The following is a 15,202-nucleotide window of genomic DNA, read 5'->3' as shown; positions in this document are numbered from 1 at the left end:
TTTGGTATGAATTAAGGATGTTTTCGTGCTTTTTAAAGACTGCATAAAATTCCAGGCACCATATCATTTAGCATATTTCTTTCTCATTTGCAGAATAATATGGGCTTTGAATAAGCTTGCTTTCTTTTGGGGAGGGGTTCTTTATACAAGTTCCTTTTCTGTTTCTCTGTTGAGTATCTTGGACATAAGCTGACTTGCCCATTAAGATGGGATCTCATAGAAATCTGTGAGGAAACTCTCCCTGATCACAATAGAAAATCCCTCCATCTCTTATTTTATAACAAGGGAAGAATACAATCTCTCTATAAATATTCACTTAACATCTCATCATCAATGGCAAGTAGTTATTTTGTTTGAGAACATAAATATACATTTTTCATCAACTTAAGCATTCACTTCTTCCATGCCCCATAAAAGCAGAGTGAAGATATGGCTCTGAGGTTTATTTACACAGCATTCCTCAAGCGAAATGTATCAGCTGTGATGGAACAGAGCTACCAGGAATCTGGAGATGGAGGGTTACATGGATGAGGGGATGCAGGTCTTCCTCATTAGAAACAGCTACATAAATGAATTCTTCACTGATTAATTATGTATATAGATTTGGATTTTCCTTTTTTTTCCCTAAATCCTTGATTTGGAGCTCTAAGATATGGCTAAATAATAGAAGTTATTCCAAATTCATGACTATTGTACAAATATGTCCTGTGTTCACACAGACATATCTATAGTACCTACAGGGATTCGATCCTACGTACTTGGTGCTCAAGTTGTGATATTAGCTGCTCAGAACCACAGAAAGTAAACATTTCAGACCTTTGGGAGGATTGCTTCTATTCATGCACATTGCCAAGATTCTAATTTTCCCATGATTGTTTGTTAGATATTGACAAGTCTATATTAAATATTAAAATCAATACAGATGATCTGTGTTGTCATTGAAATCATTAACATAGACAACTGTGTGATCTCTCTCTTGTTTTCCTTATCTCTGCAATGGAATCAGTAATGTACAGGTACAATTTCTATCTTGTTCAACATTGAGTTAAACGTGTGCTTCACTGACAAAGATATTCCAATGAAAATTGAGATGTGTGTATAAAAAGGTTTTCATCTCCTAGTGAAATAATTTTGAATTATCTCTCAATTAAAAGACATCTTTATAACTTTGTTATATCAGAGTTTTATATATATAAGGCCATTTCTTATAGAAGACAACCATGTTATTCCTTGCCTATATGGAGAAATCTTATGGCAGGTACCATTCAACAATGATGTGATATAGTCAACATTATTAAGATAGCCTAAATTGGTGAGCCACTTGCACTTTCTTGCAACTCAATCAACTGTCAACAGATGGTAGTGATGATCTGTTATGCAATGAGGAACAATGATAAAGGTCTCTTTTCATGTGACCTTTAAAGACATTAGAAAAAAATCTCAAAATGCTGTTCTGCATTGAAAATAATTACATGAATATTTAATTTACTCTTGATGAAAGGTGAGATAGCAGAAGAAATAAAAATAGCAGAAGATTAAAAATGTGACATTATGGTCTTGCTCAGCTACTCATTCATTAATTCACTCATCCAGCCAACCATGAAGATCACTGGCTCTAAGGTCCAAAAAACTGGGAAGTTCTGTGGGACAGTTGAGTGGCATGAACATACTTCTGTCCTCATGGAGCCGACAGCCCTGTGGGGAAATCACAATCAGCAGTTCTCCTGTAATGCCTATTTCTTTAAATAGAAAGCTATAGCTAAGTATATATTTGGATTCATTCTTATGCTGTCATACATTTTCTTTTGCTTATAGAAGAATTGGTTGTTTCAGAATAACATTTTTCCATCTTATTATTTTATTATATATTTGATGCATCAATGCCTTTGACAACTACAAAACCAATGCAGGAAGTTTCCAAGCATTTCTCCTATAGCTAATTTTCTTTTTTGAGCTAGAGTAAGGTATGGCTCCTTACAGAATAAGATATGGCTCCACAGTCTGTTGTGAAAGGCTATCCTTGAAACACACCATGTACTGGTCCTAAAACCTAGTTTGTTCTGCTCTCTATCATAGGCCGCTAGTCACTTTTCCCCACTTCTTTACATGCTTACCACTTTCTCTTCACTTAAAATTTCTTTGTCTTTTCCAAATATCATGACTATGATTCCAAGCCGAAATTTCTTTTAGATATTTTTGTTTTGGAACTTTTACCTTCTTAGATTATGAACGCATGATCTGCAACATTGCTTAACTCTTCTTTTCTTTAACATACAGGGTATATTTTGAGTAGGTTAAGCCTGTATATTTTGAAAGTGCTAATGCCAATATTTCATTAAGTTCTCACTTATATGGCTCATTTAAAACAGTTGTTTGAATCTCTATAACAGCAACAGCTGCAGTGAATATGTTGTATGGGTGGCATTGGTGTGGCATTGTTTGTGTTCTTTTGGATATATACCCAGGAGTGGTACTGATGGATCATAAGAAAGCTGTATTTGTGAATCTTGTACTGTATTGCATTGCATCGTACTGTATTGTTTACCATAGCTAATGGATGATGAAAATGTGGCACATATATATGTATATATAATGAAATTTTATTTTTCCATTAGAAAGAATGATATTGTACCATTCATAAGGGCAGGGAAAATCTTGGAAAAAAATTTAATAAGCAAAGTAAGCCAGACCCAAAAAAACATAGGTTGCAGGTTCCCCTCATTTTTGGTAACTAGAATGTGCCTATATATCTACAAGTAAACACAATGATGGTTTAAAAACGAATACACTGGGACATGATAAATTATACATATCTCTAGAAATTCACACAGTGAGATCAAAGGAGGATATTCTTAGGAGAGAAGACGACTGCTCAATAACCATGTTCCATAGGAGCAGATCACAAAGACTCAATATCTTTATGCAGGGGCTGGGAATGTGGCTTAGGAGTAGAGTGCTTGCCTAGCATGCATGAAGCCCTGGGTTTGATTCTTCAATACTACACAAACAGAAAAAGCCAAAAGTGGCACTATGGCTCAAGAGGTAGAGTGCTAGCCTTGAGGGAAAAAAAAAGTCAGAAACAGTGCTCAGGCCCTGAGTCCAAGCCCCAGCACTGGCAAAAAAAAAAAAAAGAGTATGTGCATATGATCATAATGTTTACCAAAATTAACTCCAAGGAATGGAAGTAAGAATTTAGTTGTTGCTTGTGTTGTATTTTCGTTTCATCTTGTTTGTTAGTTTGTCTTTGAGAGAGTGGGGAAGGCATAGAAACAATGGGACCAGGGTGAACAAATACAGCAGTTGGAATTAGTAGATGCTATGTGGAAAATGACCTATACAACTAGTCAGTGGGAATGGGAAGGAAAAACTGGGAGAGAGAAAGGGAAGGAATGACATGGTTTAAAAAGAATGTACTCATTACCTGACTTACATAAGTGTAACCTCTTTGTATATCAACTTTACAATAACTTTAACATTCTTTTCCAGTCCTGGGTCTTGAACTCACGGCCTGTGCACTATCCCTAAGCTTCCTCTTTTGCTCAAGGCTAGCACTCTACCACTTGATCCACAGCACCACTTCCAGCTTTTTCTGTGTATTTGGTACTGGGGAATAGAACCCAGGGCTTCATGCACACTAGGCAAGCACTATACCACTAAGCCACATTTCCAGCCCACAACATATTTTAAATAAAGAACAGTAATTGATCATATTGTTTTCTTAATTTTGACTTCTTTTTCTGTGATACACAGATTAGTCATTCCCTGTTGTATTTCTTTTCTTTTCCAGTCAGACAAGCCTTGTATCCAATAAAATTTAACCGATGGGGTCTCCCAGAAGTGGATCCAGAAACCCTGCAAACCAGTGAAGCATGGGTGTTTGCAGGAGGTGATATTGTTGGTGTGGCTAACACTACAGTGGAGTCAGTTAATGATGGAAAGCAAGCTTCTTGGCACATCCACAAATATATACAGGTAGGCTTGTCCATCAAGTTCAGTTATTTTTTGCCAATAGATAAGCAAGTACTTTTATAAACTTCCATTTGATACCCAGTTATATAATATTCTTTTTTTTTTTTTTTTTTTTTTTTGGCCAGTCCTGGGGCTTGGACTCAGGGCCTCAGCACTGTCCCTGGCTTCTTTTTGCTCAAGGCTAGCACTCTGCCATTTGAGCCACAGCGCCACTTCTGGCCATTTTCTGTATATGTGGTGCTGGAGAATCGAACCCAGGGCCTCATGTATATGAGGCAGGCATTCTTGCCACTAGGCCATATCCCCAGCCCCCAGTTATAGAATATTCTATAGAATATATCAAAAAACACATTGGCCATGTCCATGAGCATTTACTTGGATACAATTTTAAACAAGAAGAAATGCTAGTAACAGTACTGAGATGATTGAAAAATTCATTTCTGTGTGTGGAATGCCATGAAGTTCTTAGCCTAGTTGTGTTGGAAATATTTTTCAAAGATAGCACATACCACATTTATCAACTTTGATAGGCCATGGTGTGATAAGAAATAGTCTCTATGTTTGTAATGATCATCTAAACACCAAAAACTTTTCGGTCTATACATTCAAGTTCTTTTCTCCGGTTCTTCATCAAATATATAATAAGTTGTTATGTTATGAATTGTTTTTCCCTACCTAGAACCTATTACTACTCTCTAATTGTGTATGGATGCCTGGTATCTTACTTCCTATGTAACTCCTTCCTTCCTACTCTTCTAAGCCTCCAGTCATCTCTATCACCGGTCACCTAGAACAATGATCCACTCAACCTGAGATTCCCAGGCAAGTTTGCAATGACTGCTTGAGCAATTGTACCCAGATAAAGATTGAGAAGAGGACTCTTAACTTTTCTGTTCCAGGTGTTTCTGTTAGTATAGAGAAGGAGATATGTTACTAGCTCAAATGACTAGTCATCAAAAAGAAAATAAAAAATAATGGCCAAACGTTTTTTATTTCTTTATATATATATTTAGTATCAAACTGAATTACAGAGAGGTTACAGTTTCATACATTAGGCATTGGATACATTTCTTGTACTGTTTGTCACCTCATCCCTCATTCCCCCCTCCCCACTCCTCCTTTCCCTCCCCCCCCCATAAGTTTTGCAAGTATTTACACCAAACAGTTTTGCAAGTATTGCTTTTGTGGTTGTTTGTCTTATTTTACCCTGTGTCTCTCGATTTTGGTATTTGCTTCCAATTTCCTAGTTCTAATACCAGTATACCCGGTTTCCAATATATTCAGATAAGATACAGAGAAAGTGTAGGTATAACCACAGGAAGGTGATACAAGAAGATCATCAACAATAGAGGCTACAGTTACATGTGGCACGTTGAAAGTAGTTACAACTGTGATATAACAATCGTTTCCATAACATGGAGTTCATTTCACTTAGCATCATCTTATGTGTTCATAAGGGTATAGCTATTGGGCTCCTGTGATCCTCTGCTGTGACTTGCCTAAACCTGTGCTAATTATTCCCTATAAGGGAGACCATAGAGTTCATGTTTCTTTGGGTCTGGCTCACTTTACTTAGTATAACTTTTTCCAAGTCCTTCTATTTCCTTACAAATTGGGCAATGTCATTCTTTCTGATAGAGGCATACAATTCCATTGTGTATATATACCACATTTTCCTGATCCATTCTTCTACTGAGGGGCATCTGGGTTGGTTCCAGATTCTAGTTATGACAAATTGAGCTGCGATGAACATTGTTGTGCTGGTGGTCTTAGTGTGATTATGTTTGTGGTCTTTTGGATAGATACCCAAAAGTGGGGCCAAACATTTTTGAATGTACACAAAACAAGATGGCCCACAAAGCTTCAAGTGACTGATGAGCAGTTTCTCTTACACAAAAGAAAGCAAGTAGAAGGTAGAAGTCTGTTGTCAGAAGGAAGTCATTAGAACAGTGAGAACAGCTATGTGGTAGTGAGTCAAAGAGACTGTTGGATATACTAAGCAAGAAAGAATTTCATTGCACGTTTGATGAGTTTGAGGTGCTTGGTTATAAAGAGAAGGAAGGGATAGCATCTCCAGAGATTTCAACAATTGATATGTACTAATAAAACAGAAAAAGATCTTTCTTCAGATATATCAAACAAAGTGTAGAATTGCAATTTTGATGCAGCTGAGCTAAAAGATAGAATCTCTCTCAAACAAAGCAGTATTTCCACCTTTCTGCTTGGGTGTTCGATGCTAAGTGCTAACAGTAGTGAGGCTAAAAGGACACAATGACAGAGTGAGATTGTCCCTTCCATACTGTCACTCTGTAGTCTGGCCTATCTTCAAAGTGACTCTCTTCCCTTTTCCCCTGCATAATGCAAGGCCCCAGCCTGCATCTAGAGTCCTCTGTCTAGAATGCAGGGTTTCCTCTCCTTTTATCATTGGTAACTTCTGTTTGTACTGCTTAGTTTGTCATGCCAATGAATTTCCCCACAACACACCAAGGTTTGTCCCCAAGTTGGCTCTTTCACCTGCTCCACCTATTTTATCTGCCTAGATCCCACCTGTCCATCCATATCTGCTCTGCCTCCTCAATGGTTGGTGACACTGCTTTCCTTTGTGTTCTTTGACTGAGGCCTGATTATTCATCGTTCTTCACACATATTAGTATCCATGCTTGCTTATTGCTATATCCTCTGAAGTAGGATACATTCATTCTTTAAGTAGTGAAAATATTTGGGTATAATTCATTTTGAATGAATTTTAATGTGAGTTAGAACTAAAAGGTTTGTTGTACAATGATTAGAGCATTATCAAGTGTTTTCTTGGAAATATATTAATTTAGAAAAATTTCTATATTCCATGAATTGTATCTAAATGAAGACTTTTAACATTGTCTTATTTCTTACTTTAGTCTGGCAGAAAGCGAACCACTGAGTATATGTACAATTATTTAATAAACACATTAGAGCATGAATTGATGCTTCAAATCTATGCAGCTGGACATTTAGAATGTTTGTAATATACATATTTAGGCAAATATTATTTAAAGATATCTTGGAGATTTCAGTAATTCCCACAGATGTCTGAAGAGAGCTTTGCTTAACTTTCATTAGTTAATTTGCTCAATTACCACTTATTGAGTACCAGCTGTTGGGCCCAACACTTGACATTGGGTCTCAATGAATAAATGAAGAGAGATTAACACAGTGGTTATAAATTTGGCATGTGAATTGAAGACTGAATTTAAGATCCAATTTCAACACTTTAATTTGACCTTGGGCAAGATATTCATCTCTCAAGGACATAGTCTTTTTAAATTTATGTATTATTTATTATTTACTAAATAAATGGTGATGATTGGAGTAGATCTCCTATTGGGTTAGGGGAAAGATTATATGAGAGAAGTTATGGAAAGCTATTATTAGTACATGACCCACCCTATAAATATTTGTTGTTTATATTGTTTAATGAGTTACTTGGGGGGGAGGATTTAGATGATTAAAATTGAACAATTACACTATATAATTTTTTAATTATCAAATCAAATCCCAAAGTTTACAATTATAACAGGTGATGACTGCAATGAGCTCTTTCAGATAATTGTAAAAGCATTTATTTATTCACTTATCCCTATGCATTGATTCTATTTCTCTATGAAGTCATTAATGCATGAACCATTCTTTCACTCATTCATTCAATAAAAATAGTTTAAAGTGCTAGCTTTTACAGATAGCACTAATCACTAGGTTGGTAAATGTGAATTAAAACATAAAACTTGCCATTAAGGTGTCACAATGCAGTAAAGAATCCTTGGGTAAATGTAAATCTAAAGTAACACAAATGCATAATTATTAAAAATGTAAAGACCTTGAGGTGGCATGAAGAGATAATGATTGATACTGTGTCATGTGAGTGTCAAGATGTAGAATCAAGGAAAACATCACAAAAGGTACACGTAAAGGACGAGAAGGCAATAGTGGAAGGATACTGAGTAACTAGAATATTTGGAATGGAATGTGTGTTGCTGGGTAAGATTTCATAGGTTGAGCACTGCTCACAGAGTTTCTAGACAAATGGAGTTACTGAATGAAATCCAGACCTCTGTCCAGCGCAGGGCACCTTGGCTGTGCAGCTTCCTTCTATTCCTAGGAAAGATGGCCTTCCTAAGATGACACCAAGTTCTTGCCTGCTTTTTATGTGCACTGTGCACCTGCGCAGCAGTTTCTACTCATTTCCCCTAATGCAACAGAGTGGATAGGGAGGCCCTGAACATAAAGAATAGGGAGCAAAAGTGTGAGGTAAGATCAGTAGTTATGTTAGGACTACAAAAGCATGAAGATATTCTAGATTACACTTTAAATTTAATCTATGGACAGAGTAGAAATTATTTGCATATAAAGCATAGTGACTTAGGGAAGGGAAAGGGAACATCAAAATGGTGACACAAAGGACAAAGGGCGAACCAGTGCAACAGTGATACAAGACAATATGTTGTAAGCTAACTGTACAACTTGGAAGGGGGTTGAGGAGGAGGGAAGGTACAAGAAAAATGAGGGAGGAGGTAACAAGTTCACAAAAAATGTACTCACTACCTTACATATGTACCTGTAATCCCTCTGTACATCATGTTGACAATAAAATTAAATTTAAAAACAAACAACCTATAGTGAGAAACAGATGTGTTAATGTGAAAAAGTCATTTTCCAGTGTATCAGCATTTTCCTCCTTAAAAGATATTGTTTATAATAGTACATGTCGTTTTCTAAAAAAAATACTAAAAAGAAAAACCACGGACATTAGCTGAATCCTGGTTGTTCATACATGTAATCACAGCTACTCAGGAAGCTGAGATCTGAATATGGAGGTTCAAAGCCAGCTTTTGATAGAAAAGCCATGAGATTCTTAAATTAAGTGGCAAAAAAGCTGGAAGTAGAAATGTGGGTCAAGTGGTAGCACAACACCTTCAATGAAAAAAAAAACTCAAGTAAGAATATGTTTCCAGAGTAAAACCCAAGTACAGGCACACAATAAATAAATAAATAAATAAATAAATAAATAAATAAATAAATAAATAAACAAATAAATAAGAAGCAAGTAACTGAAATACACCATATTTAAATTTTTTTTAAATTTCATAATGAGCAGAGGCACTTACACTCTGCCCTGTTTTTGATTGTATGAACTGTTTCAGGATAGTAATATCTATCTATTTGTCTATCATAAAATAAATATACTCTTCAGTAACTCATTGTGTATAACAGTGTGATATAGTGGTGTCCAGGCATATTTGAGTTTTCCTCATATAGGAATTGTCCAGGCATATTTGAAGAAGATTTTTCTTATTTGAATAATAAATTCTAAATATCAAGGATTAAGTTGAGAATACCACACAGGGAAAATGTAACTCAAAACTCATGATAAGGAGAAATTATTTATATCAATTATTTAACTTAACATTAAAATATTCCCCTTAAAAAGTTAGAGGTAAATAAGTGCTATGAGATAATGATATTTAAGTTTGCCATACCAGTAAATATATATATATATACCTATTTATTTATATTTGTATATATAGTCACTTAGAGTCACTGTTACCAAGAATCACTGGCAAAGGGTCATGAAAAACATAGCTCTTCATTTTACCCTCCTCTTAGCCTAACATTGTGTATTCACTTGCCAATCACTGTAACAACAACAAAAGCAAAACAAAGCTACAATTTGTTCAATATTTATTCTCCATTATCCTTTCCTTGTACTGCAATGACCCTGCACAATGAAATTCTTGCTCTTTGTTTCCCAGATTTTTCAAATAGAGATGAAAATGAATAAACTTGGTGAAAGTCACTATCTTATCAGTGAAGATGCTGGGATTTGAACTCATGCAGGACTGTTATTCTCCCTTTATTCAACTGTTTCCCTGGCACTTTTCAATTCTGAATTGCTATCCTTGCCAAGTAGCAGCAATCCTTCACACAGCCCTTTACAATGCTTGTAGGACAGTTTTAAAATATACAAATGAATTAGACAAATGATGAAAGGGGTAACATTGTTCTAGAAGTACTGTACTGACATATTGTCTTGAAACCCTTTGTGCAACTACTTAAAGATAATTTTTAAAAAGTAAGCAAATAAAAGTTTAAAAAATTTCCACAAACTTCTACATTGTAAGAACAGATGGATAGATGATAATTTTTAACTTGCATTAGAACTTTGCCTGTGTAGAAATTAGAAGACTGTGATTAAAGGTAGTATTCTTTGTGTAATTCAGGTCTGTAATTATATACCTTAATCAGAATGATCAAGTGGACATATTTTAAGAATATGAACATGTCACATTTTGGAATTTTCAGGGAGCTCAAAGAGAGGAAAAATTAGATATCTGACTAGAGAACTAGATCTGTTAATGCAGAATAAAATATTTTAATTACATAAATAAATACAGAATATCCACTGATAATTTAAATTGCACAAATCCAGAACCTTTCTTTAAAAACACCAAAGCACATAAAATCTTCCTTATTTTATGAAACCCAAACTCAGTGGCTACTTGCTTAAACAGAAAATGTTAAGATGGAAATAAGAAAAAGAATGTGCATCTTTTTATGGATATTGTTTTACTTTACAGCATTTAGACATTTTCTCATTCTTTAAAATGTAGGATCAAGGTCATTTGAATAAAATAGTTGCCTAAGTGTAGCTTACCTATACATCATCATAAATTATTCCCTGCTCTACCTGGTTTTGTTTGGAAGAGAAGAGTAAGATATTTCAAAGCTGGGCAAAGCAGTATCTGGGTTTCTGAATGGTTGTCTTGCCATCATTATCATCCACACTTCACAGCACTTGTTTTTGTACCTGACCATTATTATGTACTTTTGAAAACATTCAACTTAATGTTCATAGAAGCAGCTCCCTCTCTTCTAAAATTTACATACTCATTAATTTATCTAATATTGATTCACATTTATAACCCACATTGACAGGCTTAAGACCAAACATTGTAAACGTGATAACCATATAATATTTCTGGGAATGCAGAAAGTTCATAGACTCCTGCGGACTCCCAGTGCATAGGCAGATTCAACACATCCTGGCCAAGTACTCTGCGTACCTCCTGGAAAGGGAGGGGAAGGATTAGTTGTTAGCTTGTTAGTTGAAACCAACTTGGTTAAGAGCCTAAGGCCTCAGTCAGGTCCTTCCTAATAAAATCATTAAAGGGAAGTATTATTAATGTACAAAGACTTCAGAAAGCTGAGCACTTACTTTGTTCCAAAGATTTATTTGCAAACAAAATAGTGCAGAGAAAAAACAAAGCTCTATAATATGGTTATGTTTACATCCTGTCACGGAGAAACAGATTTGGAGATAGATAATCCAAGACCAGAAGCACTTCTTCTTTGGATTAGACATTGTGGTTTGGAGAAGGAGCTTTTATAAACACAGGGCATCTGTGTCGATGTGTCACGTAAATCCAGTCTACACTGAAATAATAATCTCAAAGCTCCCTGGTTTAATTAAATCAGTAGAGTGATTTTTGTTGTTGTTGTTGATACCAAGAACCATTTCCTGAGAATTCTCTTTCAAGGTGAGCATGGAGACCCATGATTATAATCCTAGAACTCAGGAGGCTGAGGCAGTAGGATCACAAGTTAAAGCCAGTCTCGTCTACATAGTGAGACCTTATTCAAACGGATACCACCACCACCACCACCATTACTACTGCTAATAATAATTCTGTTTCAAATTTGCAACTATCTCTTAGATGTATTGTTTTAAAACCACCATATTTATTACAAATTGTCACCCACAACATTTACATGTTCCTGCTATATAAAAAGCAATCATAGTGATGGAAACATAAATGTCAAAAGATGATAGATGAGAGTTACTTATAGAATAATAAATATTAACTAGAGTTGTTAGGAATCCAGATAAAGGAAATAATTTGTATAGAACTTCTTTTTAAAGCTAGAAGGAAAAGAAATCATTTTCTTCCATGTGAAATTCATCCTATATAAATTAAACACATGAATAAGGACAGATGCCCTAAGCTTTAAAGCATTATACATTGAAAAAAAGTAGAATGCTATATGTCAAAGTGACTTCAGGAGACACTGAATATTTAGTTACACAATAATCAGCATCCCAGTAAAACTTTGAAGATAGTTTAATGAGTGTTATAATGAAATAATTCTGCTCAATTGTGCATAGTTTATGGGTGTACTTGGAAATAAGTGCATGAGTTCTTTAAATCTATCATACATTCCTTGTAGTGGTGACCTACTTTTCTCCTGCCTCGGGTTTTTATGTATTTGCTTCTAGTTTGATTGAGGCACAAAACAATTGCTGGTTGTTGAGAGAAGCAGGTGTCTCAGGGGATTGGTAATGAGATACAGAGCCTTTCACCTCTTGGTCACTAGTTCAAATCTGCCCCAGGTCAAGAGTGACAGAAAGTCATTACCATCTGATGGCAGTTCAATAGGCTATGTGAAAAGAATTTGTGATTTCAGTACCTAGTCGAGACAGATGCAAGCCATAGACTACTGTTAAATAGGTATAGAATGGTACTTAGATTTTAGTTTGAAGACAAAGAAGTCCTATCATTTCTAAGTGTTTCATTTTGTTACTGGAAACTGCCCTCACTTTTGGTAGATTTTGCCAGAGTATGGCCTGGAAGAAGTAGGTTTATACCTGTGCTTATTTATGGTGTGGGGCATATCATGCGTGTGGATCTTTATCTGTCACAATTGCTAATAAGATACACTCCAGCGTTACTAACTTGACTGACAGAAGTGCTTCTATTCACAACCGATGATTAATTCAAAACTGAAAATTCGGTCACTCACGTCACTGGCTTTTTCCTTAATGCCTTTTTACATATTTTTTTTTAGAAATTTCGGTTTTATTTTTAATCATACTATTGATTTCATCTACATCTGTACATGAGACAGAACATTTACAGAGTACTATTTATTATCCATGTTTCATGTGAGGAATACTAACAAGAACATACACACAAATAATAAGAAGACTCATAGAGATCACATGACCAAATCTAAGTAAATTATTGGCGTTCATACCAATAAGTGAAATATTTTACTTCTTACCATTCTTAGCATTTGTGAGTCTGTGAAGACGTTTTGTTTCCTAACATATTTGAAGAATAGCTATTAGAACTTTCTGATACTTAGTAATGGTTACAAATGTATACCTGGAAGATGTAGAAAAATGTCAGAATTTTCTTAATAGTAGTGCATTTACTCTTTTAGTCTTATATTGGGCTCACTAATTTTCAAAATGAGGCCCCACTTCTAGATTGTAAGAATTGTAAGGCTATCTTCATAATTCATGTTAACAGAAATCAAAGAATAGCAGTAACTGTGATTCATGTTAAATATTTGTCCTTAGGACAAAGTTGGAATGATGAAAAATATGAGAGAGATTTTAGAAAACAGCCTCACAAGAATGTCTCTATTTCTAAGTCTCTGTTGGAAGATCTTCTGTCCTACCTTTCAAGTAAGACACCTGTTATCATTGCTTAAAATATAATGTTAAGACCTTCAAAGACATTCTTTTGCCCTAACTAATACAAGTGGGGTCTATCTCTAAAGAACTATGATTTGAAAATTAGAAATTTAAATTGCACCGGCTTAATATTAGAGTATTTCCGTTACCCTTTGCAGGTTTTGAGGCAGCTTATTCGACCTTACAGTCTCACCAGGAAGCTAATGGGAAAGCCTGCCGGCAATCTTCACAGCAAAGTTTCCAAATGTCAAGTGTCATCTTTCCAGCTGTTAGATGAATGGGTAGCCACGAGGCATTTATTTGGGTGTGCAGCCCCTGTGAAATCTGGGTGAGGCAGGAGAAAAGGCTATAATTTGGTGGTTAGTTTACCAGCATCAGTATAATTGCAAATCTCCTGGCCAGGCAAAGGACTTTATTTTGTGGTTTCATGATTGACAGCTGACAACAATTGCTTCTTGCACTTAAAGAATTAAAAAATATTGCCTTAAAATAAGCACTATTGATGTCATATTAGTATCTGAATCTTCTACTGCTTCAGATAAAAAACAGTCTTATCCATAGAGCTGCTTCCTCTGCAAACCCTTTCCGAGAGGAAAGGTAAAGCTTTGGAAATTACAGCTGGATTAAGATCTTGAGACTTATTTTAAAAAGTGTTCCTTCCATTTAAGATCTATTGCAGAGTCTTTAATTATTTTAAGAGAAGTTTTATATGACTCATCAGTCACTGTCAGGTTGCAAAACAATGACTATCAATAAAAAGACAGTTTTAAATCATAATGGATTTCGTTGGAGATAGTAATAGCCTCCAAGAAAATAATATTGAAGGACGTCATGGCTAAATGTGGTTTCATACTCAGTTTTCCACTTGTTAGGATCACACCACTGAGGTGACTTCAGTCTAGTCTCACTGGAAATTGAGATTTTTCTTTTGAGACTGAATTAGTATTGGAAACTTATATGATCTCAGTTTTATTTCTTCCAATGGTGAGTAAGAATGTCAAATTTCCATATGGTAAGGGCAATGTACGGGGTGTATCTCCATTGTTTATAAGTAGACATAGAATGGTCCTTGCTGCAGAACAATATATATATATATATATATATATATATATTTGTTGGTATATGTGGGGTAATCAGTGACTTGAGACATTTTCAATATATTAAGATGAAGCTTCTTGTTACATGGATGAGATGTTTTTGCTTTTTTCCATGAGGGTGTCTGTAGTTTGCAGAAAGGGAAAAAAATGAGGAAGAAACCTATACATAATGGAGCTATCAAAGAAAAGCTATCTGGCTGGTGATAGGGAGAAAAATTCCATGACCAATAAGTAATTGTAATGCCTTTTATTGGCTTTGTATAAGGTTCCAAACTTTTATTACATGGCAGCATATGACCTGGAAAGTAATTTAAAATGAAATTGTCTTTATAAAAGCAAAATATTTCCTTACCAATACAGCAATAGATTGCCACTTCAGGCACAGAGAACTCAAGATTGGAAGAGGTAGAAAAAAAATAATCAGATGTGAAAAGTCTGACCCATGCCATAGGGAACCTAACTTTGGTGTGTTTTGATGGTGTATTGAAAATGTTACCCATTGCAGTCCAAGGGAGCTGTAAATATTCTAGATCCCATGCCAAATTTGCAGTGCTCTGGTGCCTGGAGCTCTGTTGGGTTAATGAGAGTATCACAGTAAAACAAATTACAAGAAGAAAAAAAAAAA

At 35.3% G+C, this 15,202-nt stretch overlaps 1 protein-coding gene across 3 annotated transcripts in view; it reads left to right on the top strand.

Annotated features, from left to right (window-relative positions):
• Positions 1–15,202, top strand: part of Dpyd (dihydropyrimidine dehydrogenase) — a 706,501-nt gene that overhangs the window by 305,466 nt on the left and 385,833 nt on the right. For all 3 annotated transcript variants that reach the window (XM_048352019.1, XM_048352018.1, XM_048352017.1), the window contains exon 11: positions 3,788–3,972. In XM_048352019.1, coding sequence (XP_048207976.1) covers positions 3,788–3,972 — 185 coding nt within the window. The remainder of the gene's footprint in view (positions 1–3,787; positions 3,973–15,202) is intronic.

The sequence above is a fragment of the Perognathus longimembris genome, chromosome 7 (assembly GCF_023159225.1).
Source record: "Perognathus longimembris pacificus isolate PPM17 chromosome 7, ASM2315922v1, whole genome shotgun sequence".
NCBI lineage: Eukaryota > Metazoa > Chordata > Mammalia > Rodentia > Heteromyidae > Perognathus > Perognathus longimembris.
Note: the sequence above shows the minus strand (reverse complement) of the source record. Positions and strands in the feature narration are given on the sequence as shown.